The sequence below is a fragment of the Micromys minutus genome (genome assembly GCF_963924665.1).
Source record: "Micromys minutus genome assembly, chromosome: X".
NCBI classification, from domain to species: Eukaryota; Metazoa; Chordata; class Mammalia; order Rodentia; family Muridae; genus Micromys; species Micromys minutus.
Window position 1 is genome coordinate 94,671,685 of NC_137970.1, and position 23,670 is coordinate 94,695,354.

The 23,670-nt window shown below is 40.7% G+C and overlaps 1 protein-coding gene across 1 annotated transcript in view; it reads left to right on the forward strand.

The window, feature by feature from the left end:
* The first annotated feature begins 16,777 nt into the window (after window positions 1-16,777).
* Window positions 16,778-23,670, forward strand: part of GRIA3 (glutamate ionotropic receptor AMPA type subunit 3) — a 257,663-nt gene continuing 250,770 nt past the window's right edge. The window contains exons 1-2 of the mRNA XM_080910407.1: window positions 16,778-16,877; window positions 18,033-18,191. Of these exons, the coding sequence (XP_080766533.1) occupies window positions 16,787-16,877; window positions 18,033-18,191 (250 nt within the window). The 5' untranslated portion in view covers window positions 16,778-16,786. The remainder of the gene's footprint in view (window positions 16,878-18,032; window positions 18,192-23,670) is intronic.

Below are 23,670 nucleotides of genomic sequence, written 5' to 3' on the forward strand. Positions count from 1 at the left end.
TCTGCCCCCAGAGTGAACTTCACCAGTGCTTCAAAGGATTTCCCCTTTACATAGTATAGGATAGGAAAAGACAGTTAAAATTGGGTATTCCCTTTTCTCCACACAGACTATATGCTGATAAAACTCATAAAATCGTAGAGGCACTCTATAATTAAGTCTTCCTGGAATTTTCAAGTCTCATACTTGCCTACACTAAGCCTCCAGTAATGTGCCAATTATTGTTAGACTTTTCTACCCCAGGCGCTCTTTCCCACAGAGCTTTCAGCTTCTAGGGATGTGCTTCTACAGATTATGGCTCTTGTCTTTCCAATTATTGGGGCAGTAATTCGCCCTGAATCTTCCCTCTCCTCAGATATCTAAAAGGAGTTGTTGAACTTTTAGCTTGTTCACTTTCCTGTTTGTTTAGTATACACCAGTATTAAGATGCAAGTGTTATATCCAAGACCAAAACCAAGATGACTTACTAAGAAACAAAGTGTAATTATCCTTTGAAATTGATTTCTCAGTTAGCATATATGTATGATGTTTTAAACCTTATTTTCAAAAAGATCTACATGAGGAAGACTCTAAAATGAAGGGCTGGGAATTTTATATATAATAGGTCTTGTCTGTCCTCTGAGAAATCAATGCTTTCTCATCCCAAGAAGACAAAAGGCAATTCTAGTCCCTGAAGAAGACAATTGTTCCTGGACTTCAACTACTCTAAAGTGAGTTCATGTTCTTGCCTGGAGCAGCTTAGGTACAAATCTGGATTATTTTACTTTTTTGTCTTTTATCAGGTTTAGCCATTATGAGACATTTGCACTACTTATTCTTAAATGCAAGTAAATCTAAGATGATGGTATAATCCCATAGAGCATGTCACCGAGATGGTAGCAGTAGTCTTGTCAAAATACATTAGAACTTAGACAACTTTGAAGGCCCTGACAAAGACAGGGCCAATTTGACACCAGTCAGTTTATACTGAAGTACTGTGTCTTCTATTCAAGAAAGCAACCCTGCTTGCCTAGTGCCCAACTTCCCATACTTATCACTTTTTTTGTTGTACTGGCATGTTTCCAAAAGGTCATTGCACCATTATGAACACACTGCCTAGGTAAGTGAATACATTAAAATTTCTGCAAAATTAAAGTCCTTAAAAATTAAAATACAATCAAGAACACCTAAACTTTAATGGATATGAGAAAGAAAGGAAGACAATTCCAGACAGGAGAGGGAACTGGGCACTGGAACAATACAGAAAGAGAAAGGATAAAACAGTTGATGAAGGTATCAAAGAAGAATCTAAATGATGCTAATTTATCCTTCAGGTCCAAATAGACAGCTTACCACCTGATAGTTTACCTCCACTGGAAACAAGAGACTTGGATGTGTATCATTTTCTTTCTTATCTGTCTCTTTCTCTGTGAAGTAGAGGCTGAAGGAAAACAGCAACTGGAGGTAACAGTAATGGAATAAATAGATGACAAGGAAATGAACTACTGGACAAACAATACAAAGATACTTTCTTCAAGTTTCTAGTCTCAGTGGTGCTATTTGGAAAAAAACTAATGTCCATTAACACATGTTTGACTGGTAAGGTAAAATTTACCAGATTTGACAATATGCCTGATGTTCCTTCTAAACTCAGAAGCATCCCAGACCAGGTGAAAAATGACATAGTATCACTGGTGGTGGTGTGTGATGAGACCAGTAGTAGACTGAGCTACTAATTTCCTTCAGGCCCAGGGTTAAAGTGGCTAGAATTTCCAAACATTAAGTGACATTCTGAGGACTTGCCCATGTGTCATGGTGTAGAAAGAACTGGAGGAATATAGCAAATGTAAGTATCATGGTTATTTTTGATAGAGGGCTTCCCAAAGCAGGTTCAAGCTCTACAGGTCAGGTTGGGATGGGAGTGGACTCAAATCACAACCAACAGAAGCCCTGGCTCACTCAGCCTAGTCTCAGGGTTAGATCTGATTCACGTATACAGATAGCTGCCATGCCCCACATTCCTACCCAAGAAGAAAAGGATATTTACTTTAGACAAGGTCATTCAGCCCCAGGCCAGATTGACATTGGTCGTTGAGACCAGCCTTTATCTACCCTGCACAGTGTTAGGAAGACCTTGGTCATCACAGAATGGGAAGCTCAGGACAGCAACTAGAATATCCAAAGAAGAAAAAAACGTAATAGCCTGTTCACAGAGAAAATGCAACGTAAAAATTGCTATACTGATATTTTTTTAAAGATTCATTCGATTATAAACATTGAATTCCAGCCCTCATAGCACCAGGGAGGAAATCATTCTAAAATTGATAACTTGCGTTTTTCCTTCCTAAAGTTCGTGTTCCCATTCAAATTGCTCTAAATCTTTAGAGACACTGCCTTCTGAGCCTAAAACCTATTTCCCCCACCTAATTCTTGTCTCTTGGTAAATACTTGTAATGTATCTAGGAAATCAAAAGCATAATTTCTTTTTCAATATATGCAAAGACATTCATCTCCCGCAGTTGAGGGGGTGAGTTAAATGCTATAAAAACTGGAGTCGAGCGCACGGCAGCTTTAGCGTGGCTGCTTGTCCCTCTGGCGCTGCTTTTATTTCCCAGCGACAGCATTGATGGAGGTGGTGGCAAGGTTCTGGCCTCCTGGTTGCTGTCAGAAAAAAAAAAGCCACTGTTATCTCATTGTACACGGAGGAGCAGGTGAAGAGAGAGAGAGAAAAAAAACTGAAAAGATAATGAAAGTCTCCCACGAGCCTTTTGCCTGGAGAATCTTAACCCAAAGCCCCAGACCCTGCTATTCTGTCTTTTGCTGTGTGCATAGAGAACAGGTAATCAGGGAAAGCTAATCAAAAATGAATTCATTACAGCAGAGCGACAGTGGGTGAGAGCGACTGAAGCTTTCATTTGGCAAGAGGTTGCAGGATTGGCACACCATGGGCTCCAGAACCCTTTGGCAAACCTTTAGCACTTCCCTACTGTCCTCTTCCCTCTCTCGCTGCCCTAGCAATCTCTGTCATGTGCAAGCAACCCTGCTTTTCCATTCAAGGGAAGCTAATTCTTGCACTCCACAATGCTTCCCTTCAATCACCACAAGCCTGCTCTGGAAAAGCTGCTTTCTGTCTAATAAGGCCTCTGAGTAGTTTTATAATCCTTTAAAGGTGTTTCCTCACTTGAAAAAAAAAATACATTTTTCTTTGTTTTCAAAACAGGAAGCTGCGGCTTGCCAAGGTTTCAATGGTGACAGTCTGAAAAGGCAAATGCCTGAGCAGCTTTCTCCAACTTAGTAAAGGGTCTCTCAGAGCCCTAAGAATCAAAAAATAAAATAAAAATATAAATCTCCAGGAAGACAGGCTGAAATACGCAGCTGTGTTATTGTGTGACGGACTAATAACAATTACGCATGACATCATTGGGCATTGATTACTGGTCAGGCATCACCCTTGATCATATTCAGTGCTCCTGATAGCCTTGTAAAGTATGTATTGCTTTATCATGAGCATCCTCACCATGAAGATGGACATGGTGAGATCTTAGATTATATCAACCTCAACCTATAGTTCTTGGGCTGTATGTACTTCAGCAGGGCTATGGAAGTTGCCTGGTCAAAAATTATAAATTTACTAAAAACATTAAGAGGATTCTTTTTGTAATTTTATTTTATTTTGTGACTAGCTTGTTTTTACAGTTGGTGATGTCATGTTTCCAAGTCAAAAAGATGGACGTGCCTAAATACCAATTTCAAATATAGGAATAGACCTCTGAGCAATTCTGGCTCTTCATCCTCCTACCTTGGTTTTGATAGAAAAAGACAACTGTATTGGTATACAGTTCAGCACATCTCATATCAAATAATAAAGGTAACTACACCAGGGCATTTGGTTATTATTTAGGAAATAATTATTTTACAAGACATAAAAATATCATTCCTTCCCCCGGGGGAGGGGATCTGCTTTAGTTAAGATGAGGAGAGAGATTTACAAAAACACAAAACTCTTTCCAAAGTTTGTATTTGATGCAGTGTATGCACATTACTGATTGAGGACTCACTGAGTTCATAGTAACATAGAAGCCGCTGTCTGCTCCCTTCCCTTCGGGAATACACAAATAGTTGGAATGCTCATACACACGCAAAGAGGGGCAGGGAAGGAGAATGAGTTAGAGGCATGTGGAAAAAAAATACTTCACCAATACAATATCTCAAGTTTGATTTTTTCTCTACCTCTCAGAGCTGTGTGTCCCAGAATAAATAATAATGATGATGTTGATAATAATTATTATAATTATAATTATGATAACCCAACTCAAAGGGGAGCTATTCATATTGAACATGCTAATATATTATAGCACTTAGCAGCACATAGCTTACACATTAAAAGTATTTGATATACAATAACAAACACTATAATTATTTTTGCATATATAAGAGCTGTAGCTTACATTGTATAGCCAGGGATTTACTAAAGAAATAAATGGTGATTTGGGGTGATATGATGAACATCTGATATTACTTAAGAAGTATGCTAGGAGGTGGCAATAGATTGGAGTATCAAGCACTGGACAAAGTCAGTGTCTTCCTTATTTGAGGTTTGGTATCATAGAAGTTTTGAAAAATAAATATTCTAAAGCTACATCCTTTTAATTCCAAGGAGTCATTCATCTATATTATAGAGAACTATGTTTTATTTTTAGTACAATACTCAGGAAATCATAAAAATGACAAAATAGCCAATTTTACTTGAAAAAAAATTGCTTTAGAGTTCCTTTAAGTGGGAAGCACCTGTGCCGAATATAAAATAAAATTCAATTTACCTAATTCATTTGTCACTCAAGTTTTAAATGTATGCGCATTACATAAAGCAAGGTTTCCCTACATTATAATGTATAGAAGCAAATTGCTGATGTCCATTTCTGCTTTGTTGGCATTTACAACCTAGCCTCTTATCATGCTGTGGCCAGCCACAGACACACTCAGCCAATTTCTACATTCTCCAGAAACAGGAAACGTTACCCTAACTCAGACCTTCAGTTCTTTTCAACTGCCACCAGTCCCTTAATAGTAACACAAGTGCCATTTTCCCCCAAGAACATTCATGTGAGTGCTCACATAGAGAGGAACTATAGGGAAGTTTCAACAGAGAGGAGGCAGGAGGGAAAATGTATTCTCCTTCCCCCCACCCCCACATAGTTTCAGCACCAACTCTGCCCTTCAGGAGACTGTCTTAATCACAATGTGTATCAATCTTCTCTAACTGGTTGCCAAATTTGATGGACTAGACAGGAGGGCATTTGGTCTCTTCGCTATAGCATCAGAATCGTTTTCTCCCTTACATTCTTGTTGATTAGTACAATGAAATGCCATTGGTTCTTGCTTTTTAATTTGAATCCTCATCTGTTGACTAAAACAAGACATATTCAGCAAATATTCTTTTCCAGACATTGTTCTAGGTGTTGGGATTATCGAAATAAAAAGACCCTAGGTAAAAATGAATGTCTTCTATAATCATCCCCTAAGACTGTAGATTTTTTTCTTTTTGTCTCAATAGTAAATGGAAAGGTCTGTTTGATGTGTCCATAATCAACTCTGTTAAAACTTTCTTGTCAGTGTTTGTCTCCACAGTATGTTATACCAGTCTGAAAGTGCTGGTTATTAAAAACATTATGAGAAAAAGAAGTCTCTACAATGTAGATATCATAATCTAAATCAAAAACCATTAGTTAAATATTTGATTAAATTATAGAGTTATGCTGCTTCAATATTGAATTTCAAACGTGGTAAAATGATTACAAAATACTTAAATTTAAAAATATAAAATGAATATTCTATGCATTTATTAATGACACTATTGTAAATTCAAAAACAATTTTGAAGCAACCTAGAGCAAAAGGCCCAGAAGTTTATTATCTGAATTTTTTACTCATAAATCTAAAGTAAATGCCAAATAACATATTGGAGGAGAAATAAGAGGTTCAATAGGCAGAGTCACTGTGGCATTCTACTTCCTTCATTTGTCTGCAATTATTGGAAACTGCTACTTGATGGTGGTAATAATGCCTCAGTTTCTAACCATATGAAATGCATGGGCAAAAATAGGATTTATAGGACTAAGGTTACAGTGTGTTTCTACAACCAAAAATTCTGTTTTTCAAAAGTTTTGTGGCCTAATTCATTATTAAAGTGTTTATAAGGCATGCTGGAATAATGGCACAGCAGGTAAAAGCACTGGCTGCTCTTCCAGAGGACCCTAGTTCAGTTCCCAGCAACCACAGGGAAGCTCACAACTGTCTGTAACACAGACATACATACAGGCAAAGAATATATACAAAAAAGAGTTTTAGAAGTATAGTGGATTCCGTGAAAAAGTGCTTACCATATAAACATGAGGGCTTGAGTTCAGATTGCCACCATCCAATTAAAAAAACCCGGTGTTTAAGTGCACACCTATAATTCTGGCACTAATGGAGAGGGGAGAGGCAGATCCCTGGGATATGATGGTCAGGCAATCTAGCTGAGTCAGTGAGGTCAGAATTAGTGAGAGATACTGTCTCAAAAGTTACGAAGAAGAGCTGTAAAGGAAGACATGTGAAACTGTTCTCTGCCATCTGGGCAGGTACACACACCCAAATAGATGTACATGAACCCATATACCCATGAACATTCATGTACAAGTGCACATGTGTGTACATACAGACACAGATACACACACACAAAGAGAGAGGGGGGATCATAGAGTGTTGTCATGAGACAGTTTTCATTTGTTTGCTTTCTAATTCATTGGGGGTTACCTGTGTAATCCAAGATAACATAGAATTTACTCTGGTAGCCCAAGCTAGCTTTGAACTCCAATACTGCTGTGTCAGCCCTCTGGAGTGCTGAAGTTACAGACAAGTAGTACTATACCCAGAGTCAAGAAACTTAAGAAAATTTAGAACTTGAGTGAGCCCATGAAACCCCTCATTTATTAATTTATTCAACACAACATTTATTGACACACCTCTCGTTAGTAAACATTATACAAAGCATTTAAAAATGGAATTCATGTGCAAAGGAGTTTACGATAAGGAAAGCATCTTTTTGAAAAAGAGGAAAATCAGTTCACATGCTAACTTGTTAATAATGAGAACTATGTAATTACTATCCATTTAACATCCTTTCTTTGATAGATGCTTTTGAGAGTCTCTTTCTTTTCATATTTGTATGAAATGCTTCTAATTTTGATTTTTTTTCCTTGAATCTGGGAGTATGAATAATGCTTACTTCAAAAAGCTGTTTGTTGTAAGGATTCAGTGGGGCCATGCATCTAAACCACTTACCTGAATACCTATCATTAGAAAACAATAAATATAAGCAATCATTGTCCTTGTCACCATGATTACTGTCTTCATTATTATGTTAGCATCATCATCACCAGTAGTAAGAACATACCAGATATATAAGTAAGCGAAATTCAGAATTAAGAACTCTGCTTTCTCTTTAGATTTAGAGGGAGATAAAAGGTTATCTGGTTTGCTTTGTTTTGTTTGTTTGTTTGTTTGTTTTTCTGTTTTTTAAAGGTATTGCCCCAGTGGAATTTTCCCAGGATAGTAAATGTATAGTAAATCTGATCATTGAGTAATCCCTTAGCCCATGAACAATCAGTAAGATCATGCACACCTTTGTCTGGCCTCTTGCCAAGTCTAAGGGCAATCCAGTGAATTTCCTTTTTCTTTGTGCCTGAAACTTCTCTTGAAACCAAAGCTATACCCTGAGGGAGGCCAAAAGAAGTAGCTAGGAACTGCTGGTGGCCTCCCCAGGGGAAGCACCTTCCCTTACTTTGGACCCCTCCCAGGCCCTTTGGTGAATAAACTTGTTCTCTGGAGACTGAAGCCAAGATCCCCAAGAACTGAGGAGGGAGGGGCTCCACACCAGGCCATTCTCATCTAGAGCAAGTACTGCCCCTCATGAGTGTGATTTGTGTAGTTGCTTTGCTTTCTCTGTCATAGAATTCTTAATGATGTTTGAAGAAAGGGTCCTGTGTTTTCATTTTGCTCTGCATCCCACAGATTAAATAGCCAGTCCTATCTGCAGTGAGTAGTTTCTTATAAAAAAAAAAAAAAGAGTGAGCTACACACTGAGTGAGCCTTGATCTCTTAGTTCCCTCCTTCCTGCTGCTACTCTCCCCCCCTTCTCTTTCTTTGAGACAGCATCTCACTATATCGCCCTGCCTGATTTTAAACTTTCCATTCCAACCAGACTGGCATAAAATGTGTAGCAATCTTTCCTGCCTCTGCCTCCAGAGTTCTAGGATTACAGGCATAATGTATGTAACACCAGACCAGGTGACCTCACATTGTACATCTGAGTCCTTCTTCATGTCTATATTGGAATCCTGAAAATGACTGCAGAGGTATTTTCATATTCTCTTCTCCATGCGTATTTTCTACAAAGTTAAATGAGCAAGAACAGCAGTCCTTGGCTTAGCAATAGCACTGCAGTGACCTTTTAGTGAGCTTCAATGAAAAAGGCAGTGCAGGAAGCCAGCGTGGCTGGGATTCTATGTGTGATTTAGAGATGTGGCAGATAGTTGGTCCTGCATAAATTTCTCACCCTCAACCTATGTCTGGAGAGTCTCTACAAATATTTCCATTAAGTCTATGGCAAGAGATAGTCAATTAGGAACAGGAATGACTCAGTGTGAATCGAATGATGTCAATGACCTGTTTCCCTTCTCTTCCTTCTTTGTCCTTCTGGCTCTCGTACTTAGTGTGTAAAAGTAGATGAGATGTAGTCCCAACTCACAGACAAATACACTGAGTCCCAAAACATTAACCGGTTTCCTGAGGTTACATGCATAGATGTTTTGGCAGAACTATAATCAGAGTCAAGGTTTTCAGAGTCTTACTACAACACTCATGTCTCTAAAAATATATATTATATCACTTTTCCACAAAAGCTTCTCTTAAACACATTGTCATTTAGACCAGGATTGTCTTACTGTGTGCCACACACTCATTGTTTACCTGGACTGCCTAAGAGATTTGGTGCCTTCCATGATCTCTACCTTCAAACTGCCTATAGACATCTTTCCTTTAGGCTCCATGACCAAAAGCAGTATCACTTATCCCATAGACTTAATAGTAATTACACACAAAAACATCCACAACCCAAAGAAAATCTTTAGTGATTTCTTTTTTAGTAGAGTACAATATTTTGCTGAAATTCATATTTTCTTATGCCAAACACCAGATTTTCATGTTTTCTTTTCTTTGTGCATTTATTTATTTGCTTAGTTGTTTGTAGTTTAGACAGGGTCTTACCATACACCTCTGGAGCCACATGGAACTCATTACAACCTCAAAGGTGTAGCAATCTTCCTGCCTCTGCCTCAAAAGTATTTTCAAAAAAAAAAGCATTTTCAAATTAAAAAAAAATTACTGATTTTAATTTTGTGTCTAATCACCCAGAACACTGAAAATTGTTTAATATGCCTTTTTTCTTTGCTTTAAAATATTACAACTATGCTCATGAAACTGATATCACAGCGATTCAAAGGGATATGCCCATAGCACACAGATTATAACAGATTAAAATTTCATAAAATCAGCAATTGTTATTCTTCCTTAAGAATTAGCCACAGGCTAAACTTCAACTGTCTCTAGTTATCTTTTTTCATTCCTCTAAAGGTTCTGAATTCTCTTTCAAACAAGAAACTCAAAAACTTCCTATACCTAAAAAAAAAAATGTTTAAAATTAACTTATTCCTCAAGATAGCTACAATCAACCCCAGAGCTGACAAATTAAGGCAGCAGAAAGTAAAAAATGAAAGTGGTAAGCTAGCAAATAAAAAGTCCTCAGCCTGACCCTGGAAACAAGCACATTATCTCACCTAGATACGCTGTACTAGCTGACATCCGAGCTCACCGGTCAGTTTTGACAGTGAAAGAAGGCGTTACTGATAGTTGCCCTGAGAATATGGTCATAAGGCGAATGATCTTGGGCAAATTAGACAGCAGGGTTGTGCTTCTTTACATCACATACAAAACCACACCACTGCCAGAAACCTGTCATAATTAGTTATTAATCTGCAGTACCTTAAGTCCACATACCATTTTTCACACACCTATGTCTGACCTGCACTGAGACACATAGGCCACAGCTGCTGGGATGGATTTGCCAATCCCGGAAGGCCTGTGAGTCAACTGTAGTGGCTCTGTTCCATGGATCTTTCATCTTACTTGGACAACAAACTAGCTGTACCCGCCCTTGTCATGACACTGACCAATAATGAGATGACAAGCGGAAATGCAGGAAGGACAAAAGCAGGAATTGGTATACTGCCAATCTTCCCATTGAGAAGAACAAGGGGAAAAGTCACATTGACACATTAAAGGAAAAGAAAATAAGCTGCCAATAATAATATTCTGGTAAATGTAGGGATTCAGGAAGGGGTAGATAGCTCATAAAAGTTATTTGCTCTAACACAGGTATTTCCCCATCTTAATCATACCTGTACCTGCCTCATATACACATATAGGAAAAGTGCATTTGACTCAGCTGATATTATTGGCTCACATATATCTGCATGCAGATATATGAATTTCAGAATTCATCAAGTAACCAGAAGCTTTTCCAATTCAATATAAAGAATAACTTCTTAAATAGTTAGGGCTCAGAATTTTGTCAACATTTATAAATGCAACCTTTCCCAAGGTAGAGCTGGAAGGTCAGGCTTCTTTGAGGGGTTAATTTTTCTCTGACTTGCCCATAGTGCAATTTAGTGACAATTTCTAACCTTCCCAGAGGAGTAAAAAGGTGTACATTAATAAAAATGTCAACAATATCATCTGTGGGAGGTAACGTAGAATAATTTACAATAAATTAACACTTCCCATCAGAGAGATATTGCAGTGTATACAAATGTCACTTTGTGAGAAGCAGAAGTCCCGTAGCCATGTGATTTCCATCTGCAGTTTTCAAACCCATTCAGAACCCACCAGGGGATAATTACTTCTTAAGATGTGCCCATCCCAGCAGAATATTTTTGTTATAATTCAATTTTCTCACACACTCAGTCTCACAGCATGAAGAAGACTCTGGTCTGCTGGATAAAGCCCTAAAGGGATAAGAGACTTTATTCTTCACCATTCAGCTGTGTGACCTTTGAGGGCTCACTTAACTTCTCTGATTATTCAGTTACATTGTTTATGGGCTTCCATTTTACCATGGCATTTGGTAAAATAGAAATTATTTCATTATTAGTTTCTCATCTAAAACTCTCAATATACCACAAATCTCTCAGAACTAGTCAGTGAACTACCAAACTGTAACGCACCAAACACTAGACCAAAGCAAAGTGACAGTGTCTTCTAATATTTCTAATAATCTAATAATAAAATTATTACTGTTCACATTTGTCAGGGAGCAAATTAATAAAAATACATTTTAGAAATAATTTGGACCATTTTCCAGATGCCATATTTTTCACTTCAATTGTGTGTCAATCACACGACTTGGTTGGGAATGGGAGAGTGATCCTATATTAAACCCCGTAAATAGGATGCAGACACACAGACAGGGACACAAACATACACACACACACACACACACATACACACACACACACACACATACTTTGGTGACTTATTCTGGTAATGTATGACAGACTATGCCATTATTTGTCTGTAGAATTGGATCCTTTATAGTCATGGTATTTTGTATGAGCTATTTCAAGATGATGTGACACAGACAAAAAAGACATAGAATGCCCAAGCCATTTTGCCTTCATGCAAGAAATAGAAAGGGGAGAAAGGAGATCTTGGATCACATTGTTGAACTACTGAGTCAAATCGATTGTGAAGCTAGCTGTACCTCTTGGCCTTTCAGGTGTATGAGCTAATGCATCTCTATTATTGGTTATATGAGTTTTAGAAGCATGTGCTTGCCTGCAGCATGAAGCATCCTAAATGATATAAGAGATGAAAGGGTCAACTTGTGGTCACTCACTCCAAGGATGCTTAAAGAAGGTGCTGAAAAAGTGTTTAGTGTAAGGAGGAAAGTGGGAGATGAAAAATATTAAAGGTAAAAGATCACTTTGAAATATCTGTATCCCCAAACCTCCTAAAGATGTCTTCAGGACAAAATTTAACCTCTAAATGCTTATGTAATGTATAAAAAAACAAACCTTTCTGAAAATATTTCTGATAAAAAATTAGTCCCTTAAATACTGATCACTTGGTATGAGTTCCTTTTAATGGGCATTGCTATAGTTCTGCTTTGGCTGCACAGATATACTCTGTTAGAAGGACCTTCAGCTTAGCCCAGGTCTGCCATTTCATCCAAAGCAAAGTCTATCCACACCAGAGCATTTCGAAAGTTTCCAGAGGGTCTATATCATAGAAAAGATAAGATAAAAGAGAAATCAAATAGTAGGCCCAAGATTGGTTATGTGTCATATCTAACCCAGTAAAGCTCCAGATGTGGCAGAATCCCCTACCCTTCTGAAGGGGAAAAAAGGAAAAGAAAGCAAGCAAACAAACAAAAAATACTTAGAAAAATTCAAGAAATTGCCCTAAAAATTCAGTTGTTTCTAACTTCATGGTTTGATTAGCAGTTTGGACAGGGTTTCAGATCTGGGAACAGAACTCTATAGAATAAAAGCAGGAAGAGAGCTTAGAAGCCCCTTGTTCCACCTGGTTATTATAGTAGTTTACGACTGGATCAGTGATTAAAGGGAAACCCTGATTCTCATATGCAAACCCTCGGCCTGTGAGCTGTCATTGAGCCTAGCCCATCTCCTTTTCAGATTACTTCCCATATTGCCTTGTCATTGCCAGTGAAGACATGTGCTCTACACTTAAAATTCACTGCAGGAAAAATTTTCTCCCTCTCTTCTATCCTTGGTGATTAGCATAGCCTGTCATAAAGCAGGTGGTCAATAAGTGTTTGTTGTTGAAGAAATCGAAGTTTCAAGTGAAATGGCAGGAAAATTATCCCCCCATCAAGCAAAGGAAAAAAATCTCAATTTTAATACTTTTAAAACATATAGAAGTCACCTTCCAATGGGTCAGGATGATTCCTGTGTTATTTTCCTTATTTGTTAGATTTCAAGTTAGCAAGCATGAAGTTTAATGTACAGCTAGCTCCCCCACCCCAAACACTATCAGCCAACATTTCTTTCTACTTAGCCAAATGTACCTTAACCATGCCTTAGTGAGAGTGAGGCATAGCTGTTATAAAAAGAAGTGCTCTTCACATTTTGATAAATTCTAATCAACTGTGCTTTGGGGAGGGGATTCTGTTATTTTGTTCTGTTTTGGATTTGCTGCTTAATCTGAATCACAGCCAGCTTCAAATCATGTTGCAAATCATCAAACAAGCATATAATCTTGAATCTAGTGGCAATATTTGTTTACTACAGAAAAAAAGACAATTAGATGGGAGTCTTTGCCAATGATTTCTTGTGGCTATGGAGCTACTAATATAATCTCCAGCATTACACTGGGAAATGAGACACAAAGTTCTAAAGGGTCTCATGCTTCCTTGAATATGAGCTTGATATCTAAATCCATCACATGTGTACTATGAGCTTTTCAACCAATAGCAATATGCATCTACGACTATGCCTGTTTTTCTTGACTCAGATGAAAGGAGACCAGTAGCTGCCACTAAGAGCTAAACATTGAAAGGGAAAAGAAATGGAAATGGTAATGTGAGAGATGAAAAGAGAAGAGATGGGAAGCATTAAGGATGATGATGATGATAGAAGATAGATCTGCAAATGTACAGATCCTGGAGGCTCCTTTTTTTCTCACATTTTTTGTTCCTGACCTATTCATAGTATTCTTCAAGTCAAATGACAGCGGAGAAGGCCACAGATCTCTTCTTGCACCCTTTCTCTCATGGCTGGCCAAGCATAGACAGGGACCTCACTCATTTCAGGAGTGAAGTGTGCTGTAAATCACTAACCATTCCCCAACATGAAATCTATTATCCATCCATCTGAAACCAAAACTGAAAGCTACTCAGTGGAGTTATTTCTTTGGATCATAGCATTCAAAGTTCCTACCTAAACACCAACTATTTGATAGATATAGATAGATAGATAGATAGATAGATAGATAGATAGATAGATAGATAGATAGATAGACTGACAGACAGAAAATGAACATAGAGTGACTCAAGGAAGAGGTTCTCAAAGTGTATCATTTCAGTATTGAATTGTCACTGCCTGCCATTAAAACTTGAGTAAAGAATCACCTACCAGATTTCCTCTGGTCTCCAGGGACTGCTGAGGAGCTACTATGAGAAGACTTTGGTGTGAAACACTGGAGAAGATGTAGAAGTGCCTGAGGTTGTAAGGAGAAATGGTGGGAGAAGGGCAGATGACAACAGTTGGTGGCTTTTGAGAGCAATTCACAAGGTGAGAAAAAGAGAAGTGAATTTGGAAATGTAAGTTGTATTGATTCTTCTGTGAGTCTGGTAATGAATTAGATGCTTTTACATCCTTTATTTTATGTAATTCTTCCAATAGCTTTACAACGAAAGAAAACGTAATGTTTCCATTTTGAAGTCAAAAACACAAGGATGTAGACCCCTGAAGTCGATCAAGTTTGCATACTACCTACGTATGATGAAAGTTAGGTTTGAACCTGGACCTGTGTCCTGATCTATGATCCCAGTAATACCCTGTCACTCTCTGCATTTGTCAAGAGGATGGCCAGCCTTGTCTCTTCTAACATTATTGCTCTAATGTTCCTTCCACTGGAAGAAGAAATTTCCTCTAGATCTCGAGTTTCCTTCCTTCCAACCAGGGACTGTCAAAATCAAGACAGGATTTGCATGAATGACAGAGTTAGAGATCAGGCATTGTCAGAATTTTCAGCACTGTGGGAAGAGCTGAGAACTATTTTTCTGGTTACCACAATTTTGAGGCCATTTATTCTCAGCTCTATTCTGTGCATGGCTAAAGTCAAAGATCTGGAGTACTGAGTGCAGAGCCCCTGTCCCTCATCCCTGCTCCCATGTATATTAGTTTGCTTTGCTCTGCCATAAAGGCTCATTTTATCCCCGCAGAATAGAAGATAAAAGAAAAACAGAAGAGCAGCTATAAGATAGGAATGAAAGATGTGATGGAAGATACCTTTTTGTCCCAAGAGGGGAATAGGGCTATGGAAAAGCGTGTAGGGCAAGAAGATCATACACAAAAGGCTGTGAAGGAGGCTACTTCTCACCAAGACCCAGGGTGAAATGTAGGAGTTCCTAACATTCTTTTCTCCGGGGTAATCTCTGAAGTCTGCACTCAGTGAGGGGGAGGGAATAGTTGCCATACCTAAAGTCAACCTTAAGGGAGCAAAACAGCTAGGGGCAGTTTCCTCCAACCTTAACTTTCAATCCCCACCCCCATCCCAGCTCACTCCCACACTTCTCTCCTTGGTCTGCAGGACTGAGCGTCCTTTTCATTAACCTTTTAGCTCCCACCTCCATAAGCATACTATTTTCCTATACCCTCCAAAGCAGTCAGCAGTCACAGCCCCCGCAGCTGGCAAACCTGCCTCAGCACTTGAGGAGGGGGGAAGGGAGGGACACACCTCCCAATGCTGCGGAGACTGGGGAATGCGGGTGGGGGTTGTTCACTTGCCCTCGGATCTCTCTCTGCTGTAAAGGCTGAGCTGAGCGGCAGAGACCAGGCATGCGCAGCATCTTAGGGCGCATTGTGATGGGAACTGCTTTTCTGAGTCTCTTCACAAAGACTCCAGAGTAACCACTAACCACCCCTCAAGACCCCTCATCTTTAAGACACACATACAAATGTAGAGACACTGCAGCTTTTGAAAAACGGGAAACCGGTTGCAGCTTGAAAGTCTGGTCCACGTGAGGACTGGTGAATTTCTGTTGATCCCATCTCCAGTGTTGACACACGCCGGCGCCTAGGCTTTGCAGTCCAGAGCTGCAGTTTGCAGGGGAGCTAAGCGGTGTGCGGCTTTAATTCCACGTCAGATCAACTTTGATCAATATCCCCCTACTGGCCCAATTGGAAGAACCCAATTCACCGAAGCTGAGCCTTTGAGGCTTTTAGCTCTTTTTTTCTCCCCCTCTCTTTAGATCCACCATCTTCGAGGGCGGGGGAGACCTTTGGTTTTCTTTATAATTTCTTTCTTATTTCTTTATTTCTTCCCTGCTTTTTGTTTTTGTTTTTGACAATTTTGGTTTCGCTCCGGTTTTATTTCTGTTTCTCTCTGTCTCTGTGCCCATCTCTGCCTGTCTCTCTGTCTCTGTTCTCTCTCTCTCTCTCTCTCTCTCTCTCTCTCTCTCTCTCTCTCTGTCTCTGTTCTCTCTCTCTCTCTCTCTCTCTCTCTCTCTCTCTCTCTCTCTCTCTCTCTCTCTCTCTCTCTCTCTCTCTCTCAAATAGCTTTGGGGAACCCAGCTTGCAGCCAATGAACCCGCCTTCCAGATTGGTGTGAAGACAGAAGTGAGGTGGGGGGGAGCGTGGAGGGGGTGTGAGAGATCCTGAGAGGGGAGAGGAAGAGAGGAGAAGAGAGAAAGAGAGAGAGCAGAGAGCAGAAAGAGAGAGAGAGAGAGAGAGAGAGAGAGAGAGAGAGAGAGAGAGAGAGAAGAGAAGAGGAGGAGGCGGCGGAGGAGGAGGATTAGTGTGGGGTGGAAAGGAAGAGTGAGCGAGTGAGCGTGAGCGAGAGCAAGTTGAGGGGAGGGGGTGTAAGAGCCGGCGAATTCTTTTTCTTTTTCTATTATTATTTTGACGACTCCCGAGTTGCGCCCATGCTCTTGTCAGCTTCGTTTTAGGCGTAGCACAGCCAGGCAGAAGAAAATGGGGCAAAGCGTGCTCCGGGCGGTCTTCTTTTTAGTCCTGGGGCTTTTGGGTCATTCTCACGGAGGATTCCCCAACACCATCAGCATAGGTAAGCTCCCCAGAGCCAGCCAGAGGGGGCTAGGCTCTTCGGAATTCGAAACCCACTACCCTAGTTGGGCTGGGGCTTTCGCAATGTGAGTCCCTGTCCTGCATGGCTTGGGGACGGTGACTAGGGATGGGGGACTGAGCTGAGGTCTTGGAGACCTGAGCTGCAAGGAACTGAGGAGTATGGGGAGCATCCGAAATGAGAGAAGGGGTCTCCAGGGGCTAATGAGGGTGAATGGCCAGGTTTTCTGAGCTGACCAAGGAGCAAGGGAGTCAAGCTGCAAGAGGCTACAGAGTCGCGGCTTTTCAGCTCGCTATTCTGGACTTTGCCAGGGCATGCTTGCAGCCACTGGAAGTTGTCCCAGGGTGATACTGCCTGTCTGGCCGCGCCAGGATGCATAACCTGGGCCCAGGTCGCCCCGTCCCGCGTCTCGGGTTTCATTGAAACAGGGTAGTGTTAGAGGAAATGGAACCCACTTTGAATCCCCCAGACCAAGGAAGTAGCTGTGTGGATGGAGGATGGGATGGGAAGTGGGGATGATACAAGGAGTCGGGCAAGCAGGGAAGTCACGCAGACCAAGGATTCATGAATTGCGGCTGTGTCTGTCTGGAGACCAGCTCCAGTAGCCGGAAGGGAGTTCTCCCCATCTCCGCTTGTATTTGCAAGTAGAGAAGTTAGAATTGTTGCTTTGCTTAAACTAAACCCCCTGTATTGTCATGGGGGAAGATTGGGACAGCAATGGAAACAAAATTGTTTTTCTTCCCACCTTATCCTTGTACCCCAGGGGGGAAAAATGAGCCAGCTGTGGGGATAAGGGTGGGGGTGGGGCTGGAGTCAGGGTTCAGGCCAGACTCAAGCTTGAGAAAAAAAACAAGTCCCACTTTTAGATCCTTCATCCTTTCCCTATAGCAGCCTCCTCTCATTCTCCCTTCTTTCTAGTTTCCTCCGTGTACAAAACCCAGGTTTTTTCACTGTGGAAATCAAGAGTTTCCAAGTCTTGAAAGACACACAGGTTGAAAAAGAAAAATCAGCTCAGCTTCCCAGTAACACTGAGGTAGCCCGGTAGCCTCCTGTTCGCTACTTTAAAACTCACCCTGAAGTAAGGTGTGTGTGTGGGGGGGGGGACACAAGCCGAATCTCGATTGCCTTTGCTTCTAGGTGGACTTTTCATGAGAAACACGGTCCAGGAGCACAGCGCTTTCCGCTTTGCTGTACAGTTATACAACACCAACCAGAACACCACTGAGAAGCCCTTCCATCTGAATTACCACGTAGACCACTTGGATTCCTCCAATAGTTTTTCTGTGACTAATGCTTGTAAGTAAATCTGCTGTTGGCTCCCTGTGGTACCTTAGGGGACCTCATTTGCATTTTGTTTGTGATGCATGGGACTTTGCATACATGTGTGCTGGTGGTGGTGGGGGGGGGGTTGATGGCCTCTGTAAGCCTACTGAGGCAGTAGTCAACCCTGGGTTCATGTTGCATAAATCAACCTTGAAGAATTCGGCTGCGGGGCTGAAAGCAGTGAGCAAAACTCTGTGGTGAATTATGTTTGATGCAAAACTTCCACTTTCCTCCCTGCTAAACTGGTGTTCTCTCCCCCCGCACCCTTCTCTGTTGGGGGAAAAGAAAGCAAGAAAGAAAATAGCAATGGTTGTTCAGGGAAATTTCGGAAGGGGTTTTTAAAAGAAGCAACAGCAGCTCCTTGATTGAGTCAGTGCGGGGCACACAGTACTTGAGTGGCAAAGCTGTCTGGTGGTAGGAATGGGCTGAGTTTGGTGACTGCCTGACACCCAGGAACAAAATATGTGAACCCTGCAAACAAGTGACCTTGAGGCATAGATCAGACTGGATTCCCTGGCCTCTTTCTGTCCTACCCAGAGAGCTCTGATAGAGACTGATAAGACTACAAACTGATGGCGAGTGATAAATGCACGTCAGCCTGAAAGGAAGAGGGAAGACAGTGCTCAGGTGACTTTTTGGAAAGCCAATCCTGTCTGTGCCATCGGGAACTCGAGTGTGTGTACACACACACACACACACACACACAGAGAGAGAGAGAGAGAGAGAGAGAGAGAGAGAGAGAGAGAGAGAGAGAGAGACGATTGTTAAGGACAACACAGTTCTTAATTTAGAGCAAGAGGTTGGTTGTGGGAAGAGGCTTGAAGCAAGAAAACCGAATACTAAACAGGGGAATTTCATCAGCCCCAAAGCCCTGTCTGAAATCTACAGTAGTGCCTATAGGTATCTCTTTGCGAAGGGGAAATTTTAACAGTAAAATCACAGGAACTCAAATAGCTAATACCTTGTTGGACAAGGGTTTTTGTTTTCTTTTGTTTGACTTGAAAGGAATTTGTGTGTGTGTGAGAGAGAAACACTGAATTCTTCATCCAAACTGACTTTATCTCACTAAAAGTTTCTCTCAAATGAAGCCACTTAATACAAAACATGTCTTGTTTCTCTGGAATGGTGTGCGTTGAAATTGGAAGTTTCATTACATTTTGAAAAATGGTATTTGTGTCTGTTCAAATTTAACTTTGTATATGACTTTCTTCAAATTCTTCCACTCAAAAGATATGTAATCCCTAGCCATCCTTAAACAGGACCTCAAGAGTCCATTTCATTGGATTTAAAGACTTGGGCTGAAGGGAAAGTGGAGTGAAGAAGTACTTTTCAAAAAAATGTAACAGTTATCAGCCTGCAAAAAAAAATTTAGCTGAAGGTGCAGATTCTTTTAAGAACATGTTCTGAGACACTCTGTATTTGACATTCTTTAGTTTTCCAACACTGACAAAAAAAGAAATGTATTAACTTTAGTTAACTGTGAAAGTTACAAAATGTCTGGCTATACTTCCTGTCTGACTTTTGTAATCCCCAACCTCTCTTCAGCATTTACAAGGCACATCTGATTCTTAATCCTGCTGCACTGTGATCTCCTCAAGAGGCTGAATCTGAAATGCAGTTTCCTAATCAATTAGAACAGACTTAAAACCAAATACATGAAACCAACGGGGTTTGTTATTATTTAACAAGGGATAATACATATTTCATCTCCCCTGTCTTTCCACTGATGAGCTCTGGACTAAAAGGCCCATTTGGTTTCTCAGGAATGATTGATTTCCAAAGCTTTGGGTCCTGTTCTTCTGATCAAACTGGCCTGACACTCAGCAGTCGGCCTCCGGCTATCAGAACCATACCTGAAAAAACAGTCAGGAAATTATCTCTGCTATAAGAAAAATCTCAGATTTAGAAACAGGTAAATAAATCATTCACATTGGTGTTGAGGTATCTTAAGTCCTTACCTCTCAGGGCAATAAGTGACCAATGAAGGGACATGAAAACCAATTAATTAGAATCTCTCAAATCATAGCACTTACTCACAAGGCTGGGTTATAGTTATACACTTGAAAGTGTAAGGGAAAGGGTAAGATTCACTAGGCAGCAAGAAAATCAGTACCAAAAAGAAATCTCCTTAGTTACGTCAAATATACATATAAGCATAAGCAAAACCAGGACACACACGGGAGAACAATTTAGAAATCAGTGATGTGTACCTAGCTGCCTGTTGCACTCTCAGGCTTTACAACTAGCTCAGAAGACAGAGGATAAAAGCTGCCATCTTCTCTGGTCCCTGGAACAGTCATGTCTGAAAGTCCCAATTGTCTGAATGAAAGTCAGATCTCAAAGCTGTCGCCTGGCAGCTGCTGCTTGGTGGCTTAGTGTGAGAAAGATACTTAGTCCAACTGTAGCCTCTGAAAACAATAATCCAAGAGGGCAGAGAAACCCTGTGGATGTCTGCCCCATCCCTCCCCCTGCCCTGTGGCCTTTATTGTTCTTGTGGAAGCAAGAGTCAAATATGTCAGATACAAGCTAAGAATTCTAACAGTACTTGAACCAAACAAATGACTGCAGATGCCAGTCCTTCATGTGATTATTACCCAATCCAACAGAGAAAACAAATAATCCCAGTGTCTTCTGGCCTTCCTGTCTGGGGAACTCCAGTTTAAACCTCAGATGAGTCCAAATCCGGCTATGTGCACCTCTTATCTAGTTCACTGTGGAACTGGACTAGCAACAACTAAAGAACCTTCCTTGTCCTGCACAATTCCCTGTTTCAGCTTTCTTTGGGGCTAGAGCTGATCTCATCTCTTGATCTTCAACCCTGTGGCAAGCACGTACTTTCTAGGGCATAGGTATGCAGGCAAACTGAAATGTGAGAGGTAAACAGACAGCAGTGTCTTCTGTACCCACCCTTGCTCTCTGCTTTACCCCTGCACTGTCACCTTTCTCAAATGCAATGTATTCAGAAGTCGTTCTCATAGGGATTCCAAGGTACCAGTTATTTAAAGACTCTACTAGCAAGCAAGCTTTTTTTTTCTGCACAAGCCCCATGAGGCTTGCTTAAGACAGACTCTAACTTCATTCTGTGCCTTAAGAGGCTAATAAAAACCTCCCTGGCTTTGAAAGGTGGTTCAGTTGGGATCTTAGCTCAAAAGAGAATTGAAGTTTCTCAGAAAGACTCATCTGATTTAGAGCACGTGTTCCCATTTCATGGGAATTAATAGAGTTCGCTGCCTTACTTTTCAGTTTAGCAGGGTAACTGCAGAGAGAATGACGCTGTAACTAGAATGGGTTCAGCATTCATGCATCCATAAACATAGAAAGGCACACACATGATTAGTCCATATGGAAAACAATGCACACCCATTTTGTGAGTTACAGATCTAGCATTTAGGGGAGGAAAAATAAACCAGACCAATTTGATAATTCTCAGGCTTACAAGGGTAGGGAAATATCAGGAGATTGCTCAGTCCCATGGTTTGATTTTGCTGTCCTGTTTCCTCAGGAAGCCCCATTGATCCCCCTTGAAGTCCCCTCCTGTGTCACTTGTAGTGCACTCCACACTACGCCGCCCCAGCCTCTGCAGTGTCAGCTCATTAGCACACAGATCTCATATTCCCTCTCCGCACTGTCATTGCAAAAATTGCTGTTGTACACCTTCAGAACCAACAAATGTGCTCGTGGATTACGTTCCGTTTTCATGAAGCAGGGAAAAGGCAAATGTAACCTGAAAGGTTATTCACCACAGAATTGTGCTCTAAACACATGGGCTTAAATAAAAATCTGTCGACGGAAGCTCAGGGTGGATGCTGGGACTGACAGTGTGGATGCTGGGAGAACTTACAGGAATACAAGCTCGGAAGGAGCCTCAGGCAAAAACCCTTTTGTCAGCTAAACCTAGCCTATCAACAGCAAGGTTTTTTTCTATTAATTTTTACAAGTGACTTGAAATCTACCTGCAAACTGAGAACTTGCCCCTTTTATAACTGATCCTGTTTTGCTACCAAGTGTACTTAGCTGAGACAGGCTTCTATCTCCTACCCACAGAGTCACAATCTAATTATCTAATTACTCTAATTGCCAGGAAGGAGCCACTTAACCATTTAGGTCCATTTAAAAAAGAAATGTCTCTCATGATCACAAGCTCTGCAATTCCAAGGGCTTTGTTTGGGCTTTGTTTCACTCTTTGCCTTCCTCATCTAAGCTTATAAACTAAGATGGATATCCTGAGATCAAGACTCTTACCCTGCTATAGACTGTCAAGTCCTAATCATTATCCACTCTGACTCCACCTCCCCCATTGCTGAAGGATCTCTGCACTTTTGCTGCCCTGCCTCATCTTTTCTGTCTCCTAACTAGTCCTCAGGAAGCTCACTGGCTTAGCTTTCTTGGTCCTTTTGGCCAGCTGGCTTAGCCTACTGAAGCACAAAGGAAACCCCTCAGTGATGCCAGTCAAAGATTTAAGTCACCTTCTCACAAGGTTTATCAACTTTTTCTTAATCTATACTTTGTAATGGAGGAGGGAGGGTGGTGAAGCTATTCATTTGGGCCATAAAAAATAGGTGGCAATCAGCAGGCTATAAAGGTGAGCTTCCTGCAAAGTGTATTACCACTCATACAAGACAGCTTCCTATTGATCTAATAAGTGAAGGCGATTGGGGAAAGGAGGGTTTGCAGAAAAATAAAAGAGGAAAGAGAATTACTCTGTTATTCTATCTGTGTTTACTGAAAAATGGGGCTGTGTATTTTCTCTCTCTCTCTCTCTACAATTTAAACTTGTTTTTCTTCTAAATGAAACTAGTGTTCCACATGCCCAGTCTTTTACCTCAATAGATTGTTTTCTTAATTGTATGTTTCCCTCCATAGTCCCTAAAATTCAGTGAATAGTGGGACTTGCTTTAATGATTTTGGCCCCCGAGATATCTTTAACTTCTGTGGCTTTGGGTATTCAGAGATGATTGGCTGCTTCTGTTTTGACAGCTTGAGAAAATAAATGAAGGTGCTGAGGTGTTGTTTGTCTTCCTTTATGCATAGGAGATTTGTCATTTTTATACAACTGATTTAAGGATTAAAAGACAACAAAGATTTTCAGAGATGATTAGACATTTAGGAGCTAGAATTCATTACTTTGGAGCAGGAGGATAAAAGTCCTTATCCAAATGATTTGCCTTTGGATTTCTTAGGTGGGGGACCACTGATATATTTCAAAAGAGACTTTGTGAAACTTTGTATCTCCTGTGAAGATTAAGAAAATCATATTAAACCAAATTTTGACTTAATTCCTTTGCATGTTGGTAGTTTATGACTAATTAGATGGAATGTCCAGGAGAGTGCACCATTAAAGCAACCAATGGGGACAACAGTTTAGTTCAACAGAGCAAGGGAGCTGTCCATGCACCAAAGCAGCTCCAACCCCCCCCCCCCACCGAAGCTGCTCAGAAACTATCCAAGCCCC